We start from the raw sequence: 17,706 nt of genomic DNA, 5'->3' as shown, positions 1-17,706 counted from the left end.
GAATGGACTGTTAATTGGGAAAAGACATTGAGTTATTAATTGGTGCTCAGTTGATTATTCATTGAATTGCTTGCTCTGGATAAGGATTGTTCTGTTTTGTCTTACTGCTTAAGTTCCCTTAGAGTGCTTAGTTTTTCCTAGGCTTTGGAAGTGTAGACTGGTGGTTTCTCAGAGGTGGAGCTACACCTCGGATATATTTGGTCTGCCTCCAAGGCTGTATAGAGTCCTAGTGTTATGGATCTATGGCCCTCATTACTCCAAGAAAGGAAATTTCCAGGTAAGACATGGATAAAAAAAAATTTAAATAGATTTTATTAAGAAACAGCACAACTACATCTTAGCAGAAGGCATGCCCACTGCAGAGCACCTACTCCGGCTCATAGTGCCGAGGCTTTTTCTTTCCTGGTGACCCATAGCAGGTCCCTTAGCAGGAGAGTCAGCAAAGAAGTGCTAAGGTTTTCCTTCCTTCTCCTCTCCTGCAGCGTTGACCAGCTCTTTAGCACCCACACATGGCCAACTCTGCTCATAGTAGCCCATACTGAACCTCCCGTAAGGGACTTGCAACCTCTTGTTTTTGTGCAGAGAAGCACATCGCAGGGAGACATTTGTGCCTGTAAGGAGGGGCACTTGTCTCTCCACTTCTGACAGGGCGGGAGGCCATGCCTTCTCGCTGTTTCTCAAGCGAGGCGCAGCTCCCAGCTGGTGAGTCCACCTGGTGATTAATCCAAGTAGCAGTTAGTCCCTCTGCCCAATCCCTCAATCAGGACAGTGAGCAGTTAGCAGGCCTGGCCAACAATCACCCCAGGCCTTAATTAGTCTTTCCACCCCAGTCCCTCAAGCAGGGCAATTCATAGTTTATGGCTGAGTCCGTGCGATACAGCCCAGTTCAGGGTGGGGAATTAGCTCTCAACTGGGAGCGACAGTAAATGCGCCTGGCGCCTTAGCTCTAGTGGGCACCAGACCAGTTGTTGTACCAATAAATTAAAAACCAGCAGGATCTTATTAAAGGGAAAAAGGCAAAATACCACATTTATTGTGAATACAGAAAGAATCATAGTAAGCAGTTAGTTACAGCTGTAACATTCCATTCAATCTCATCTTTATTCACACATTCATTCATACACACACACACACACACACACACACAGGTTCTGCAAAGTTGTTATCATAGTTACCAGCCTTAGAGTTGCTCATGCCAAGCCACTGGCCAGGTGGCCTGGACATGAGGAGGGAGCAGGGCCTTGTCAGATGCTCATCTGATGCTCCTGGAAGTTGGTTTGCAGAATCAGACCCCAAAGTTCTCACTTTTTAGAGTCTATTTTTATAGGAATTTCTTTCTATGCCAGTCTATGGGAATTGCTTCATCATGCTGTTGCTGAATCAATCAGCAGATAGCACATTCCTGACGACTCCTAGATGTTATCTTGTTCTTTGGTTCTCCCATTTTTGAGGCTGTTGGGTGGATTCCAGTCTGCCCTCCGGGGGTCCTCTGGTTATTTCCACTTGACACCTTCTTCAGCCGATGGACACTGGATTCTTAGCCTGGCACCTCCCTGATCATTCAGTTATTATCCACACCAAGCATCCATCCACATACATCCTCTATCTCTATTTTAATCACAATTGTTAATACAGCAAAAGGGCGGGGAGTCTCTGGGTGCTGTTTCTATTTTTAGAGTATTGCTTTGGGTCTCTCTCTCTGTGAATTGCTTTGAGAACAGACTCTGTCTTAGAATGTACTAACACAACTAGCAGCTTGCAAGTTTCACACACAGAGGGAGAGAAACAGTACCAAAAACCAAGAGACCTCTTAATTAGTAATACCCTGGAATTTAAACTATGGGGAATCAAACTCATTTGTGATTTTAATACAGAACTTCTTTAATATGATCCAACACAGTTCAGGCCTCCTGGCCTCTGAGTGGGGAAGTGGCCACCCTTCACAGGTGGGGTGCTCAAGGTAGGGGGACAGAGGCCCTCCCACTCCACTGCATCCCAGCCCAGGGCCCCATTAGTGGCAGGGTAGTTTGCCACTAGGTCAGCGGGGATCCGCCCACAACACGCTGGCCAGTTCACAATAATTCCACAGCCAAACCCTATTCAGCATCCTTAGGCTCCTTCCTACCCTCCCCAGTTTGGGGCACCTGGGTTCCGGGGTTGTCCTCGGTCTCTCTGGGGTAAACAGCCAATGGCAGCCCCAGCAGTTCATTGGCGTTGCTGGTCTCCAACAATTCAGGTAATTCTTCTGGTCAGGTAGCCATCTCCTTCAGCTCCAGGACCCAGAATCAAGGAAGAGGTGTCCTGCTCCTCTGGCAGCCCTTTTCCTACTGAGCTAGGAGGCTGGCCTTTTATAGTCCAGCTTCCTGTCCTGCCTTCTGCTTCCGGCGGGGCGGCTGCTGGTGGCCTGGTTCTGCCCACCAGGGGGCAAGCTCCGGTCTTTCCCCTTCTGACAGGGCGGGAGGCCACATCTCCTCACCGCAGTGCCAAGGGAGCAGACAGATAAAGGAAACCAGTTATAACCAGTAAATGGAATACAATTTTTCAGACCCCACAAAAATGTTCAGACTACCTTTTTTTGGTGTTTGTTATAGGATTAACTTGGCTATGAAATTAAGTTCTGGTGTTTTGATGGCAGCTCTACGAGGCCTGAAAAAAAACCTAGAATTTGAGGTGGGTGGGCGTGCGGAAATAAGACTGAGAGATTTTAAATAAGCCTGAATTCTGAAAAGCAACTGAAGGGAGTATGAAAATTACTTAGAAAATTCAAGTGTATGCTCCTCACTGAAATAGACAGATTTGGCAGGTACTTAATGTTAATAGATGTAAAACTGCTGTGTGTAAAAACTCAACTTTAACGGGTGGTACTCCACAAAGGAACCTCCATAATTAAAGCCATCACCCCTGACTTCTTTAGTATATCACATATTAAATTTGAAGTAGCTCTTGCATACTATGGGGCTAATTATTTTAAAGTCAACTCCATTGTGATTGACTCTTCCATTTCTACAATGAACAGTGTTAAATATCAGAAATCATTACTTTTGTAGTATTGCTATTTACTCTAGCCCACTTTTCACTAGCTTCTTCCTTTGTCTAGCTGATTGGTCTGTTTTTGTCTAATATAGATTGTAAACTCTTCAGGGTAGGGATCATGTCTCTCTAATCTCAAAACACCACCTCAAACATTACAAAAGTGTTTATGATGAGCTGGGTTCCGAACTCTAAGGCAAAGGGTTATCTTTTGGCAAATCAGTTTCATTTATTTGAAGTTCTTTTTTAACTTCTGTGGCTTGTATTATTGATTCTAAATATTTTAATTTTTAAAATATCTCTACCTTCTAAGTAGTCATTGTTTCAGCTGAAATGTGTGTTGTCCTGAAAGCTGTTTTATCTTTAGATTCCTCTTACCATAAAGCTTGCAGTTTGACAGTGTTTTTTAAAAAGAGTGACATAAGAAGAGAAATTTCAAAGATATATTCTCCATTCACTCTGACTTTCTGCTGTGAGCTGTTTTTTAAAGTGGAAAGAATATTGATTAAAGATTTGTTTTATTTCAAACCAAACTTATTTGTCATCCTATTAAGATACCATTGGAATTCTTACGTTGTAGTAACACAACTTCTTGAGATTAAGACCAGGAGTTGGGGGATGAAGGGAAGAGACGGGATTGGGACAGGAACAGGTTTGAGAGGACAGGGCAAAAGGGGTCAAGTTTGGGGGTGGAGGTACGCAGAAGAGTGTGTGCCCACTACAGCACACTTGAACACCTTCTAATTTCCTCAACAAATGAGGTAGGGTTCTACAGACAAGTCTCCTTCACTGCACAAAGCTGATTGATTCCCAAAGCGGCTCCATCCAGTGCACTGAATGAGACAGGGGTCCTGTGAAAAAAATAGCATATGATACAGTTTTTAATTACCTGATCATAATGCATGTGCACAAGGGTCCTGAATTAAGGTGATTCTCTAAGTAGCATCCCTATGGGTGCTCCACTTCAGGATGTCCGCATGCCCGCGTACTCGAGTGGAGATTTTCGGCAGCAGTATCCATGTGCTCTAGATATGTTCTGATATGAGGGTATATGTGGGGAGGGAAAGGCAGAGCTGCCGCCAGTTCCTACTCAATTGCCTGTGGCTTGAGATGGAACACCAGAGTGTCCTGTATTCCCTGTAAGCTGTGCGCTTGCATGGCCACCCAGGAGAAATTCAAATGCTGCCCAGCTGATTAGCAGAGCGCGCACAGCCAGCAGCATGTGTTCAGGTGCCCCTCCCCCCATGTTGCTTTGTCATGCGGGACCCTCCTACTGGCTGTGGGGGGAGGGGCGTGCTGATGTCAGGGTGTCCCCCTTCCCCCACCCATGTACCCCTTCTCCACAGAGCAGGGGGGACAGCTTGGCTCAGGACTTGGAGATGCTGCGGTGAACAGTGAGTGAATGAGTGCCTACAGTGCACTGTTTCTGAGATTTCCCCAGCAGCCAGCACACACGTGCGTGTGTACACACACACACACACAGTCTCTTTCACACACACCTCCCAACACATAATAGTATTATTGTTGTTGTTATTTCTTGGTACTTCCTGCAATGCACATATGTTCTCTGTAATTTTATTCTTTCAAAGTGTGTTACTTTAGTGTTTTGACTGGTCTATGCATTTTATAATTCTTATTTCTCTTACACTTAAATTTAATTCTTTGAGTAGCAAGTTCTAAAATGCCTAACCTGTACTGGCTGGAGTAATTATCCCTATGGTAACATTAAAAATATATATATTATATGTAGGTTTTTTGTTTCTACTGGTGGCGCACATCCGCACATACCTTGGTGCATATAACAAAATGTATTCCGCACATGGCGGAAAAAATTTGAAGGAACATTGATAGTGTCCATTAGCTAGCCATGGAGCTTACTACCTGTCTTATATTTTCTTTTAGTAATTACTATTATTTATTTTTCTATTATTTAGCTCAGCTTGTGCTCTGGGGAGAGGGTGTTCCCCCTTCCTTCCTTTCGTTTGCCTGATCTAGGCCTTTGTTTTTTCTCAGGCCTCGACCACAGCGTCAAGTAACAGGTTATATCCTGGGTCCTTGGCTTCAGACCCTGCCATAGGTCTTTTTCCTGCAGCAATGGACGCTCAAATTGTCTCTGCTTCTTAGGAGAGGCTCATATCCCCTCCAAATGTAAGATCAGTTCAGGATTTAAAAGTAGGTATAAGAAATTGAGGGAGAACAGGCTAAAACTCCTGTTGATGGAGCATCCCCTGAGACCCACAGGAATCCAAATCATAATCAGGTTAATTTGCTCAGAAAGCCCCACTGGCTGTCACCACTGCTGCAGTTAGCCAAGACTGTGGGAGACCTCTCAGAACTGCCTATACCATAAAAAAAGAAGAGCTTCTGTTCCCCAGAAAATAAGAGGAGAAAGTCACCCATAACTTCTCATTTCTGGCTCCACCCCAGAGCCTGCACCCCCAGCCAGAGCCCGCACCCCCTCCAATATACCAACCCCGAATTTTGTGAGCATTCATGGCCCACCATACAATTTCCATACCCAGATGTGGCCCCCGGGACAAAAAGTTTGCCCACCCCTGCTCTATTGACTTTTGAATATTAATTACTAAGTTAAATATTGTCCTCTTTTAGTTTGAGAGACAGATTCTAGTGCAGGCAAGTGCTTTGTAAGCTGCTTCACATGTCTAGTGCAGTGGTTCTCAACCTTTTTTCATTTGCGGCCCCCTAAAAATTTTTGAATGGAGGTGTGTACCTCTGGAAATTTTTGTATGGAAGTGCAGACCCGTTTGGAAATCTATTGTCTGTATATATAATGGAATTCTGTTGAGTCAGTTTTCAGTCTAAGTCTTTCACAGATCACTTAGACATAATCCGCAGGCCCCCAGGGGTCCACAGACTACAGGTTGAGAACCATTGTGATAGTGCATGTCAGTCCTCACATGAAATGCAGCTGCTCTTGTAGTCTTGGTCTAAGTATGCTAAATTAGCCTATTGTGTTATACACAAATACTTGAGCAACAGTTTGAAGTCATTGCACATATGACCTAAACTAGAATTTAAAGGCTATTCTATAAAAACACACCAACAAATCTTTTCTCCAGCGATGAGCCATGAACTTTAGCATTCATAGTTTTATGAAGAGACATTTGAGGTCTAAAGAGATGCAGTAAAATGTCTGCCTGGAATACACATAAGGCTCATAGAGAGTGGGGGATTTTTTCAACATTCGTATGTAAAGAAACAGACAGGAAGCAATAAATCTGGACAAACTGAAGCTTTCTAAGTGTATTAAAGCAGGTATAGATAATGTAAATGTAACTTTCCTCAGTGCTGTACAAACCCATCACTGGCTCATCTAGAGGGACGAGAGCTCTTGTCCAGTTTGTGAGCTGAGTGTGAATGGGGAACTGCTGGTTTTATCTCTGGAGGCTGAGGAAGCGTAGCAGCTGGAGCCCACACGTTTTCCACAGGATGGGAAGGTGAGGTAAGGAGTAGAGCTTCTCTGGAGCGACTGCTCTTTCCACCAGCTGGGAGTGGAGTGTGGTGTAGAGAACTTTGGTACAGGACTTTCTGTACTCTACACAGGAGTAAGGCCCAGCATTAATTGATTGATTGATTGGCAGGAGGGAGGAGCTTGCATTAATTACTCTTATTCAGGTGGAGGCAGAATTGATTGGGGGTTAAATTGATTTTTGAGGTGGCTAGGTTTTAGAATTGATTTACGAAGACGGGAAGATGATTTGGTGCAAGTTAGGCTTAGTTTTTGTGGGAGCAATGCAGGTTTGTTTGGGGTTTTTGTTTTTCTTCACCCAAAGTAATAGGCTTAGTTGTTGGGTCAGTGGGTATTGGAAATTCTTAAAGTTAAATCACAACGAATAATTGTATTTCAAGATAAAGCATAAAAGTTGATTTGCAGAAGCAAAGAAAGCCTAATAGTTGCCTTGTATGACTCTACCACTTAAAATTCTGTATCTGTCCAATACTATTTTTCACCTATTTATATAGTCTTAAATACAGCGTCAAAACAATCATGAAGAAAATCTTTTTCTCATGAAGAAAATCATGTTGCTTCACAGAAAAGCCATGTCAGGACATGATTTTATGCCTTGGTCAAGATCTTGGTATCCTGCAGACTCTCATGATCAATACTAAATAGATTATTTATGCCATAAGCACTTACAGAAAAACAGAGGATGTCAGCAGAGCTAGACAATATTGGATGCTGTGTCGTGGATTTGGGTAAAAATGTATTGCAAGGAATGTCAGCCCATAATAGTATCTGAAGGAGTGAAATCACTTATGTAATTTTAATAAGTAGCTTTTATAGTGACTGGTATTTTTTTGTGTCCACACAAAGTGATGTGTGTTGTAAGCAACACCATCCATGCATATTTATATAACTGTGCAAGTGAAATAAAAAAAAATCAATTGTTTGGTGCTCTGTATTTGTGTAGTCTGAACTTCGAGCCCTTTACAGAGGAGGTTAGATTTCAACAGAATGTTTTATTTATGCTCTAGGCTGAGTGTCTCAGCATTTAGAAAACAATGGTTTATTTTAATTAATCTAAAGGAAACTAGTGGCGCACAACTGTGTTTTCTATTGTTATCAAAATATGTACAGAAAATGTGTAAAGGATTTGTATGGCAGAATAGGAGAGGGCAACTACATTTGGGGAAAAGGGAACTCTTTAATAATGGAAAGTGAGTTTCTTCTATGTTGAACGTTAGTCTACATTGACTTTTAGGGGGAATGACTACCTGTAAAATGCTCTGAGGCATGATGATCGGATTAATGAATGGTGGAAGAATGTGTCCTCCAAAATTCATCTTTCTTTAACAGTGATTCTTGCTCTTGTGAACATAGTTCAAATGATTAATAAACTGGGGGCGAGGAATGAACTTTGTGCCATTGCATACTGACAGGAACTTCAGTCTTTGTTTCACCTTCCTCTGGAACAGAGAGCAGGGATCTGTTAAGATCAGGGTATGTCCCACATGATCAGGTTCCTGTGAGTTAGGCATTGGTGGACCTCAGACCATGTTTTGTTCTGTAGTAACAACAGAAGGATATTTGTTCACTCTTTTCAGTATTTGCCGTACAAACTGGCAAACATTTTGACTTTCAACAAGATGCTAACTTGATTTTGTTTGTTTGTTTTGCAGTGATCCTATTCTGCATGGCAGCCCTAATATTTCCAATAGGATTTTACATCAATGAAGTTGGAGGTCAACCATATAAACTGCCCAACAACACAGTGGTTGGGTCCTCATACGTACTGTTTGTCTTATCAATTTTCTTTACAATAGTGGGACTTCTATTTGCTGGCAAAGTTTGTTTACCTGGCTGATGAATATCTGAACTGCATGAGTTTGTGTCAGAGGAGAGCAAGATATCGGAGTTGCATTCTCAGGAGAAAGCCTAGATCAGACTATCAAATGCTTACTGAAAAGAGGAATGCTTTGACTTGTTCTTACTATGCACTTTGGATTTTAAAAAAAAAAAAGAGAGAGAGAGCCTTTCCCATAACCAAATACAGACATCGTTGACTAATCTCCTGAGCATATTAATGCAGTCAGGTCTGCACTGTGATAGGGACTAGTGAAGAAGAATGCTTTACACTGAGAAGCATATTGCCCCATGTTACTGTATCTGTTTTTAATGTCTAACAATTTGAAAATCGAAGTATTTATGAACCTTGTGGTAGACCAGAGGGTTGCAAAGGAGTTCAAGTGAGGCTGGCCTCACAATTTAGGAGATTAGCATTTTACATCTTCTTTCTGATGGGCAAAGCCTTTGGCACCAAAATGAATCCATCTTGCATTACTGCACCAAGAAGCCAATAGATCAAAATATGTTCTTTACAATGTATGTAACAAAAAAAAAGACATACATCCCCCTTCAGCTGTAGAAAAACACTAAGAAACTTTTTTTTTTGTTTTTTGGGGGGGTCTTTATATTTATATACATATATATATATATATTTTGCTGATGCAGTATACTCTGTGTATGTGTGTGTGTGTGTATATATATATATATATATATGTATGTATATGTGTATATATACACACAAACAGTTCCTGGAAGATAACTCAGAATGCTTTGCTAGCAGAACACTGTGGTGTGCAAAACTAGAACTCAATAGAAAAAAGCCATTTCTCTGAAGGCCACATACCTGAGAGTCTTCAGTTTACCTCATTCTTTGTAGCAGCCCTTGATTTTAACAGGTTTTTGTAACAGGTACAAACAATCCCATGCCTTTCTAGGTGCAATTTTAAGTTAAGCTAAAATTCTTTGTATGGTAATTTATTTGTATATGAGGGTAGAAGGTGAGATCACATCATACCTTAAAGTTAAAATCCTAATTTTGGGAAATGGACACTATTTAAATTATTAGCAACTGTTGTACAGGGAGTCTCTTTTCTACTGCTTTGTTTGTTACATTAACAATGAATTTATTTATACATGTTCAAGCACAGCAATTTACCATAGGTAAATTTTTCTAATGCATAAAACATTCAGTGTTTAGGTCAACCTGTAAAAACACTGTTCTGTAGTAAAGTTGGATGAATTTATTTTCACTTGTGCGTATTAGGTTAATTCATCTTCTTTACCAAAAAATGAGCAATATAACTGTTTTTAATGTCCATATGCCTTGTTTACTAAAGTTGAAGATAAAAATGTGGGCATAAGGACCACCTGAATTCAGAGTGTAAGTTTTCCCCTGAAATCAACGTTCTTTAAATACAAGAACTGTATAAACCTTGGATCCATGGATAGTGCTATATACTTCAATATTCACTTAAAATCTGACCTTTATTAGCACAAAACTTAGATTGATGTGTCAGGAAGCTTGCTTGCAGGATCAAGCCCTTATTCCCCAGTTAATCTTTTTATGGGGAAGTATTGACAAACGTATCTCTTGACAACAAAGTGTCTGTCCAAATGTACTTATGAAAAGCGCTGCATTACTTAAACTTATGCTTTTATAAGGCATAAGTGAAACTGAGTGCATTTTTCTGTAAGAATGATAATATTGCTTCTAAAATGTATTTTGGAAAAAAAACAGCTATCATGGCAGAAACAAGTGTTAGAAATGAGATACCTTATACAATTATATTGAACTGTGTGCCATTAGAAGTATTTTAGTGAGGAAAAATTACCTGATTGATGTTTTGGATCACTTTCTCTCGGTTGTAGAAAATATCTCTTATCAGTTCACTCACAAGCCGAAGGAAGCTTTCACATCAAAGTCTCTCTAAATTTTTCTGAAGTATAAAAATATACAGCCAGATTCTCATCTAGAACTGCTAGTTCAGATTTGATTGGTTTCTAATTTAGATTCTGATCTGGCAGTCATAGCTGCACAGGCAATCCAAAGCTTCACTGATATCAGTGGAGCTGTGTATATGGATGCAATCTGGGTGGATCCAATTGCAGGACGGGGGTCTAAATGTTTTCAACAGTATTATAAGACTGGTGGTATAGCCTGATATAATGTGTTAACAATGAATCATAGCTCACTAATTAATTTGATAAGCTAATAGCTTTTTTCCCCCTCAGAAATGTCAGTCTTGTTGTAAATAGTTCCATAAAATATTTTAACTGGATCACAGACATGGGGGCGGGGGAAGAGTTTCTCAGCTGCTAAGAATTTTCCCCCATGTTTACTTATTTCAGTTAGTGACATCCTGTATAATAATATTATTCATTTAAGCTTATATTTAAAATGTATTACCATTTAATTAAAAAAAGAAACAGTTATCGTGAAGCATATCCAGTCTATGAATGGCTGGCTGGAACCTTAGTGGGTAGCCAATCCTATGAATCATTGAAAGACAGCATAGCTTCAGCTAGCAGACTGTTTTAGTTAATATTTGGGCATTTCAGTCTACAACTAGATGGATCCATTTGCATTAAAAATGTCCCTGTGAGTGAAAAGAGACAGCTGTCAATAGTTGCTTTTCAATAAGGTCACTAAGTACTATATAGTACAGTATTAATTTATAGCAGAAAATCATATCTTGTAAACTGTATATAAAACACTGTTCTATGGTGCAATCATTTGTCAAATTTATGTCTGTTATTTTGTTTTAAAGTTGTATGCATTCTTTTCATACCTAAGAGCATCACTGTAAAATCTGCTGAATACTATTTATAGGTTTTATTTGCACAAGGATTAGTTTTTAAACTACAGGAAGTTCCTGTTGAACATGCCTAAACATCTGTAGACTTTCAACTCATTAAAGCAAATGCTTCAGTATGAATCTTCTCCAAAGGTGGTAACCCATGTTACATGTTGTTGTTTACATAAACTTTTCAGACTCTGCCAGCTGTTTTATATATTTTGAAGGACAGCTTATTCTATTATAAATCACAGCACACTCTTGTTTAATCTTCATTTCATTATCACCTGAAAGGTTTAATGTCACAGCATAATGCAATTTATGTATGCATTTTGTAGTTTTATTTGGTTAACCTCAAGTCCTAATCAGAAACTTAAAATACTTTAAAAAGGAAAATTGTAAATGTGTCTGTATAACGCTTCTTGAAGACAGAAGGAATAACTCACTAGAAGCTTTTTTGGTTTCTCTGTGGAGCAGTGTGTTTCTCCGAAAGCATTTACAAACCCATTCATCCTTTGACTTTCATTGCTGAGCGTCTAGGCATTTAACAACTGGTCCAAAGTGCTGGTAGTGTGTAACAACACTAGACTTAATCCTGCTCCTGCCTTTACTCAAGCAGAACTCTTTGGGTTAGTTTCAGTGGGCGTTTCTCTTGAGTGACACGCTCAGCGGCAGGATTAGGCCCCCCGACTCCATGGACCGGTACTGCTGTTTCAGAGCCTCTGTGTAAGCATCGCAGCCTATCCCTGGACATGCCCATTCACCAGGACCCCTGGCTCCACTCTAGGCTGTCCTCTGCAAACGGTGCGAAGGATGGAAAAGGTGAAGGCAAGAAGTGTCTGCCACTCGCTCGTCCGGCCTCGGCGTCAGCGGTCACCTTGCTCCTGGGCGGCAGGAAAGTCTGTGCTGCAGCGTCCTCCTCCCCCAGCCTCGGACACTCTTCAGGCGCTTGATGGCCAGGCACCTGCTACTACAGACTGCGCAAACGAACAGACTTTTCTTCATTGTATTTTTGTTATCGAGCAAGTTTATCAAAATAAATTGTCTACGACAGGCCTGGCCCCGTCTGCACTAATTGCGAGCGGCGCCTGCTGCAGCCTCCGCCGGAGGCGGCCCTGGAGAGCCGCCCTCTAGCCCCCCGGCTAGGCTGGGAACCTGCAGGCGAGGCTCCTCCACGCCCACCCTGGCCGGCTTGCGGCGCCGCAGCCCTGCCCAGCGGACCGTACCACTGCCTGGCGTGGGGGGAGGAGTGACCCGGCCCCTGCCGGGCGGGGAATAGTTTCTCCCGTTTCTCTTAGCAACGCGGTAACACACAGCTGGGCCGCAGGCGGCGGCTGCTCCCCTGGCGAGCGGCGGCTGCCCTGTTCTCCCCTGTCCGGCGGGGCTGCCGGCCGGCCCGCCCCAGCCGCGGAAGGAGAGGAGCGGGTGAGGCCGAAAAGCTGCCAGCGGCGGGGGGTTCTTGCAGAAGCCGGGGCGAGCTGAACTCGAACGGGCTCGCGCCTGCCCGCCCAGGTTCAAATGCTTCAGCCCCCTCTGGCTGCGCAGCTCGCGAGTCCCCTCAGAGGCGCCTGGGCTCCGCCGGCCCGGCTCCGGCGCCGCTCTGAGCGCCCGCCGCTCCCGCTGACGGCGCTGGGGGTGTCCGGCCCCTGGGGGTCGGGTCTTTGCTCAGCAGGAGGAAATGTCAGATGAGATCTAATGCAGATAGTCAGTGGTGTGGGTGGCTGTACACTAACTGAGGTTACATTGTATGCAGGGTGGTTGTAGCTGTGTGGGTGCCAGGAGAGGAGAGAGACAAGGTGAGTAAGGGAATATCTGGTATTGGACCAGCATCTCTTGGTGAGAGAGACACCTTTCCAGCTCCTCTTCGGGTCTGGGAAATTTACTCACAGCTAAATACAAGGTGGGACAGAGAGTTTAGCATAAGTCATTAACACGTTTCAAGGGGCCAATCGAGGTGAAGTGGCCTGATAACACCTCTCCACAGTCATAGGGAGGAAAGGAAGGGGGGAATTAGCTGGTGGGGGCTTATTAGTAGGTTATAGATTGTTATCATAAGCTATAAATCCAGTAGCTACTTACGCTTATCAATCTGTTCCATCTTGTATTAAGCGATGCCATTCCCAGTAAGTTTCTCAGACCTGAAGAAGAGCTCTGTGTAGCTCGAAAGCTTGTCTCTCTCACCAACAGAAGTTGGTCAAATAAAATATATTACCTCACCCAACTTGTCTCTCAAATAGTTAAACTGCCATTGTTACTGAAGTACACGGGACAGTCCAACCGAAAGATAAACCTAAAGTGTGCTGGCCTGGGTGTCTGATGACATATAAGATGCTTAAAAAATTGCATTTGTGCTTCATACTGGCAGCATACCCTCAGTCTTATTTTTTTAGCCTGAGTCTCATCTATATGGGGTCGGCAGGGGACCATCATTATATAACAGAAAAGAGACTTGAAGATGTGTAAACTGAGTTTGAATAAAGAGCCTTTAAGAAGATTGAAATGTCAGTTTTAAATTATTTATGCTCTGTAAATGATAAAACCAGATTGAAAAGGGGAAAGGAGAATTTCTGGTTCCAAATCAGGAGTGACCTGAAAATTGTAAACTACTGAAAGAACTGTTTGACTGTACAGTATTCAGTGTATAACAGAAACAGACTAAACAAGCAAGTTAGACATATAGACCTAAACTTTTTTGTGTGATCTTGCTATGCCAAAGCAGAATACATTTAAATGGTTGTTTTTCTCTTGAATATCCTGGCAAAAATATTAATTTAAAAAATAAATACCTTATCTGCATTAAGAAACATAAAACCAGAGTAGCAGATTGCCTCTGTGACAGTAGCAACCGGCATGCCCCTGTTGGTGATGCAACTGGCACATAACTAACCCTAAGGCTATAGGTTTCAGAGTGGTAGCCGTGTTAGTCTGTATCAGCAAAAAGAACGAGGAGTACTTGTGGCACCTTAGAGACTAACAAATTTATTTGAGCATAAGCTTTCGTGGGCTAAAACCCACTTCATCGGATGCATACAGTGGAAAATACAGTAGGAAGATATGCACACACAGAGAACATGAAAAAATGGGTGTTGCCATACACACTATAACGAGAGTGATCAATTAAGGTGAGCTGTTATCAGCAGGAGAAAAAAAACCTTTTGTAGTGATAATCAGGATGGCCCATTTCCAACAGTTGACAAGAAGGTGTGAGTAACAGTTTTACTTTGTGTAATGACCCATCCACTCCCAAAAGTAAAACTATTCCCTCCCCCCCCCCGCCCTGACTGTTACTCACACCTTCTTGTCAACTGTTGGAAATGGGCCATCCTGATTATCACTACAAATGGTTTTTTTCTCCTGCTGATAATAGCTCACCTTAATTGATCACTCTTGTTATAGTGTGTACGGCAACACCCATTTTTTCATGTTCTGTGTGTGTGTGTATAATCTTCCTACTACTGTATTTTCCACTGCATGCATCCGATGAAGTGGGTTTTAACCCACGAAAGCTTATGTTCAAATAAATTTGTTAGTCTCTAAGGTGCCACAAGTACTCCTCGTTCATTTTCCTAAGGCTATAGTAATTCTCTTGGTTGCTTCTAGTGATGAGAAGTCAGATGGCTTCAGTGAGTTGTGTTTTCATAAGCTCTCTAACTCCTTCCTACGTCTAATTCTCAGTTGCAGAGCTCTTATTTTTGGTGGATTTACCATTCTCCTTAAAGAGTTGCATGACCAACATACACAATTTTCCAGCAATTTTGAATACATATTTTACTGGATAGAACCCTTGGTGAATGACTTCTTGCAAAATGGTTTCCAAGTATATTATATAATAATAATAATTAATAATCAAATAACTTCCACTTCTTTTTTTTAATTTTCTTGGTCACAAGTACTGCACGCAATATAATTAAGTACGTGGTTTCTGTTGATTTGTATCTGTGGGACTATAGTCTTAGGAAAGTGATATCTTATATAAATGCTTGATACATAGCTTTTATTCTTGATATTCTAAACTTTCACTCTTTAATGCTATGTCTCTTTTTTTTTTAAAGAAGGTTAAATCTTTGGTCACAAATACAATGGATGCACAAACAAGAAAAATGGCTCAGTTACTGGACAATGATCAGTTTTTGGAAAAAGTAGGGTAAGGATGTTGTTGCAAAATCCTTAGGGGAAATGCTTAAATGGAAATGAAATATACATTTCTGGTGATGCAAACTACATTTTTTCATGCATATGTATATTGGGATGCTTAAAATGGAGCATAAGAGTTCTTAGTTGTTCAACAGAAACCAGAATGTTTAATTCTTATGGGTAATGATGAACTATTTTATAAATGGACTATTTGACAGTGCGACAGCACTCAGTGATGGATACAACTGCTGCTGATACAGACTAACACAGCTACCACTCTGAAACTTATTTTGTAGGGTAAGCGTGGGATCTGGCACAGTTCCAGTGAAAGGCCGACCATCCTGGCATGATATTACAATAACAGATTTGGAGCCCGATAATGGATTACTGGTTACTCACATCAACCAGACACAAGACCTTCTGGTAAGCAAATATCACTATCACGGATATCCATCACTTCTTGTCCCCTACACTGTCCAAAAACTTCTTGGATTGTCTGTGCACTGCTGTATTGCTCACCCAGCAGATATCAGGGTGATTGAAGTCTCCTATGAGAACCATGGCCTGTGATCTAGTAACTTCTCTTAGTTGCCAGAAGAAATCCTCGTCCACCTCATCCACCTGGTCTGGTGATCTATAGCAGACTCCCACCACGACATCACCCTTGTTGCTCACACTTCTAAACTTAATCCAGAGACTCTCAGGTTAATGGCAGTCTCTGGACTAGCTAGGTCAACCATTATAATAATTCTTTTAATTTACATGTTGCTGTGTTTATCAGCTATTCCTGTGTTGTCTTAAATTCACAAAATAAGATTTTTCTGACTGCAGTTTTCACCTGCCTTCTGCTCCATGGTTTGCTTTTTCACATGTTGTGGGGTTTATATTGAGAAGGAAATGAGAGCAAATACTATTGAGTATCTAATTTTCTGTATTTTAGGTATCAATTTCCATGAGTATCAGTGCTTTACATCAGCAAATGTATATATTATACACAATAAAATCATCTCCAGTGTCATTAATGGTTATTCTCTTCTCCATGTAACAAGAGAACTCTTGTATCTTCTTACCTTTTCGTTGGTTATTTCTTAAAAAATAATAAAGAAAAGAAAGAGAGAGGAATAGCTTATGGTTCTTTTTGATTCTATGAATAATTAAGCTATTATGAAACAGGAAAATGAAGGGAGACAGTGACCTCTAGTGGCATCACAGTGATTTATTTGTTTGAATACTTCATGTTGAATTACATGCACAGTAGATGCTTGTTTGCAGCAACACCTTGTAAGTGCAACCACTGCTTATGAGCAACATTTCCCCTGAGAACACTTTCCATACTGTGAATTGTTGACACTCCCCATAACAGCAACAGTCACGTAGGAGCAAAAGGGCACTAGTATGTTGCTACTAATAAGCGTCTAATGTATTATGTTCCAAGAGGAAATAAGAGACTATAATGCCTGTTGAAACTATGTAGCAGACACCTTCTTTGGTGTCTGCCATAATACACCCTAGGCAGCATTCCTTCTGTTCTAGATCCCAAGGCCTCCTGCTTGCTGCAAGTGGATTTGTGTCAATGATTTAATTACTAAATAATACCTCTTTCCTGCCATCCCTCAGAACTGGCAACATTTGAACAACACTTGCTGTTTCTAATCACTACCTTTAACTTTTCTCCTCCTTCTGATCTACAGAGAGTGCAAAAGAGGAAAATGCAATCCAGTGAGGTACAAACCACAGAAGAATGGCTAAGAAACCACAGTTTAGAATCCATGCAATTAACGTTAGAAGATCTCCTAAAGAAAGGCAATATTGTCTTGTGAGTACAGTGCCATCCCTTCTTAATCTATCAGTTTGCTTATGACAGGTTTCAGAGTAGCAGCCGTGTTAGTCTGTATTCTCAAAAAGAAAAGGAGTACTTGTGCCACCTTAGAGACTAACCAATTTATTTGAGCATAAGCTTTCGTGAGCTACAGCTCACTTCATCGGGTGCATCCAATGAAGTGAGCTGTAGCTCACGAAAGCTTATGCTCAAATAAATTGGTTAGTCTCTAAGGTGCCACAAGTACTCCTTTTCAGTTTGCTTATATTATTCATGTTAAATATATACTTCATTCTAGGAATTCAAGAAATGCCACAGAACAGATAGAGTTTGCTGCCAAGACAGTTGTTAATTTTGAAGCCAAGCTGTCTGAGTAAGTATATAATATGTGCTACAGTTTCAAAGTATAAGAGTGATTTCCTTCCTCCAAACTTAGATAGTTGTAAAATGAGGTTTTTTTCATATCTGATGTTGGGCTGGATCAACCCTGGAGATGCAACAAATGAAACATAAATAGCCGCTTTGAAAGCTTCCCCCATGCTGCCCCTCTAGTGTACCTCAGTGTTGAAAGGCAATCGCTGGGAAATATGGGTTCGCTCGGTGTCCATTAGAACCCATGG

The 17,706-nt window shown here is 41.4% G+C and overlaps 2 protein-coding genes across 9 annotated transcripts in view; both read left to right on the top strand.

Annotated features, from left to right (window-relative positions):
• Positions 1-12,186, top strand: part of MOSMO (modulator of smoothened) — a 51,800-nt gene extending 39,614 nt beyond the window's left edge. The window contains exons 4-6 of one of the 6 annotated variants that reach the window (XR_006284202.1): positions 175-277; positions 2,592-2,670; positions 8,173-8,299. Coding sequence is in view for 4 of the 6 variants with exons in the window: in XM_007060623.4 (XP_007060685.1) it covers positions 8,173-8,357 (185 nt within the window). In the remaining 2 variants the exon portion in view is untranslated. Of the gene's footprint in view, positions 1-174; positions 278-2,591; positions 2,671-8,172 lie in introns of all 6 variants that reach the window. The other 5 variants (XM_043523677.1, XM_043523676.1, XR_005227070.2 and 2 more) reach the window with 5 other exon arrangements.
• A 244-nt stretch (positions 12,187-12,430) lies between these two features.
• The window catches only part of VWA3A (von Willebrand factor A domain containing 3A), a 75,185-nt gene continuing 69,909 nt past the window's right edge, over positions 12,431-17,706 (top strand). For all 3 annotated transcript variants that reach the window (XM_043523674.1, XM_037911388.2, XM_043523675.1), the window contains exons 1-5: positions 12,431-12,558; positions 15,186-15,277; positions 15,564-15,690; positions 16,959-17,083; positions 17,385-17,459. In XM_043523674.1, coding sequence (XP_043379609.1) covers positions 15,213-15,277; positions 15,564-15,690; positions 16,959-17,083; positions 17,385-17,459 — 392 coding nt within the window. In that variant the 5' untranslated portion in view covers positions 12,431-12,558; positions 15,186-15,212. The remainder of the gene's footprint in view (positions 12,559-15,185; positions 15,278-15,563; positions 15,691-16,958; positions 17,084-17,384; positions 17,460-17,706) is intronic.

The sequence above is a fragment of the Chelonia mydas genome, chromosome 10, assembly GCF_015237465.2.
Source record: "Chelonia mydas isolate rCheMyd1 chromosome 10, rCheMyd1.pri.v2, whole genome shotgun sequence".
NCBI classification, from domain to species: Eukaryota; Metazoa; Chordata; order Testudines; family Cheloniidae; genus Chelonia; species Chelonia mydas.
Note: the sequence above shows the minus strand (reverse complement) of the source record. Positions and strands in the feature narration are given on the sequence as shown.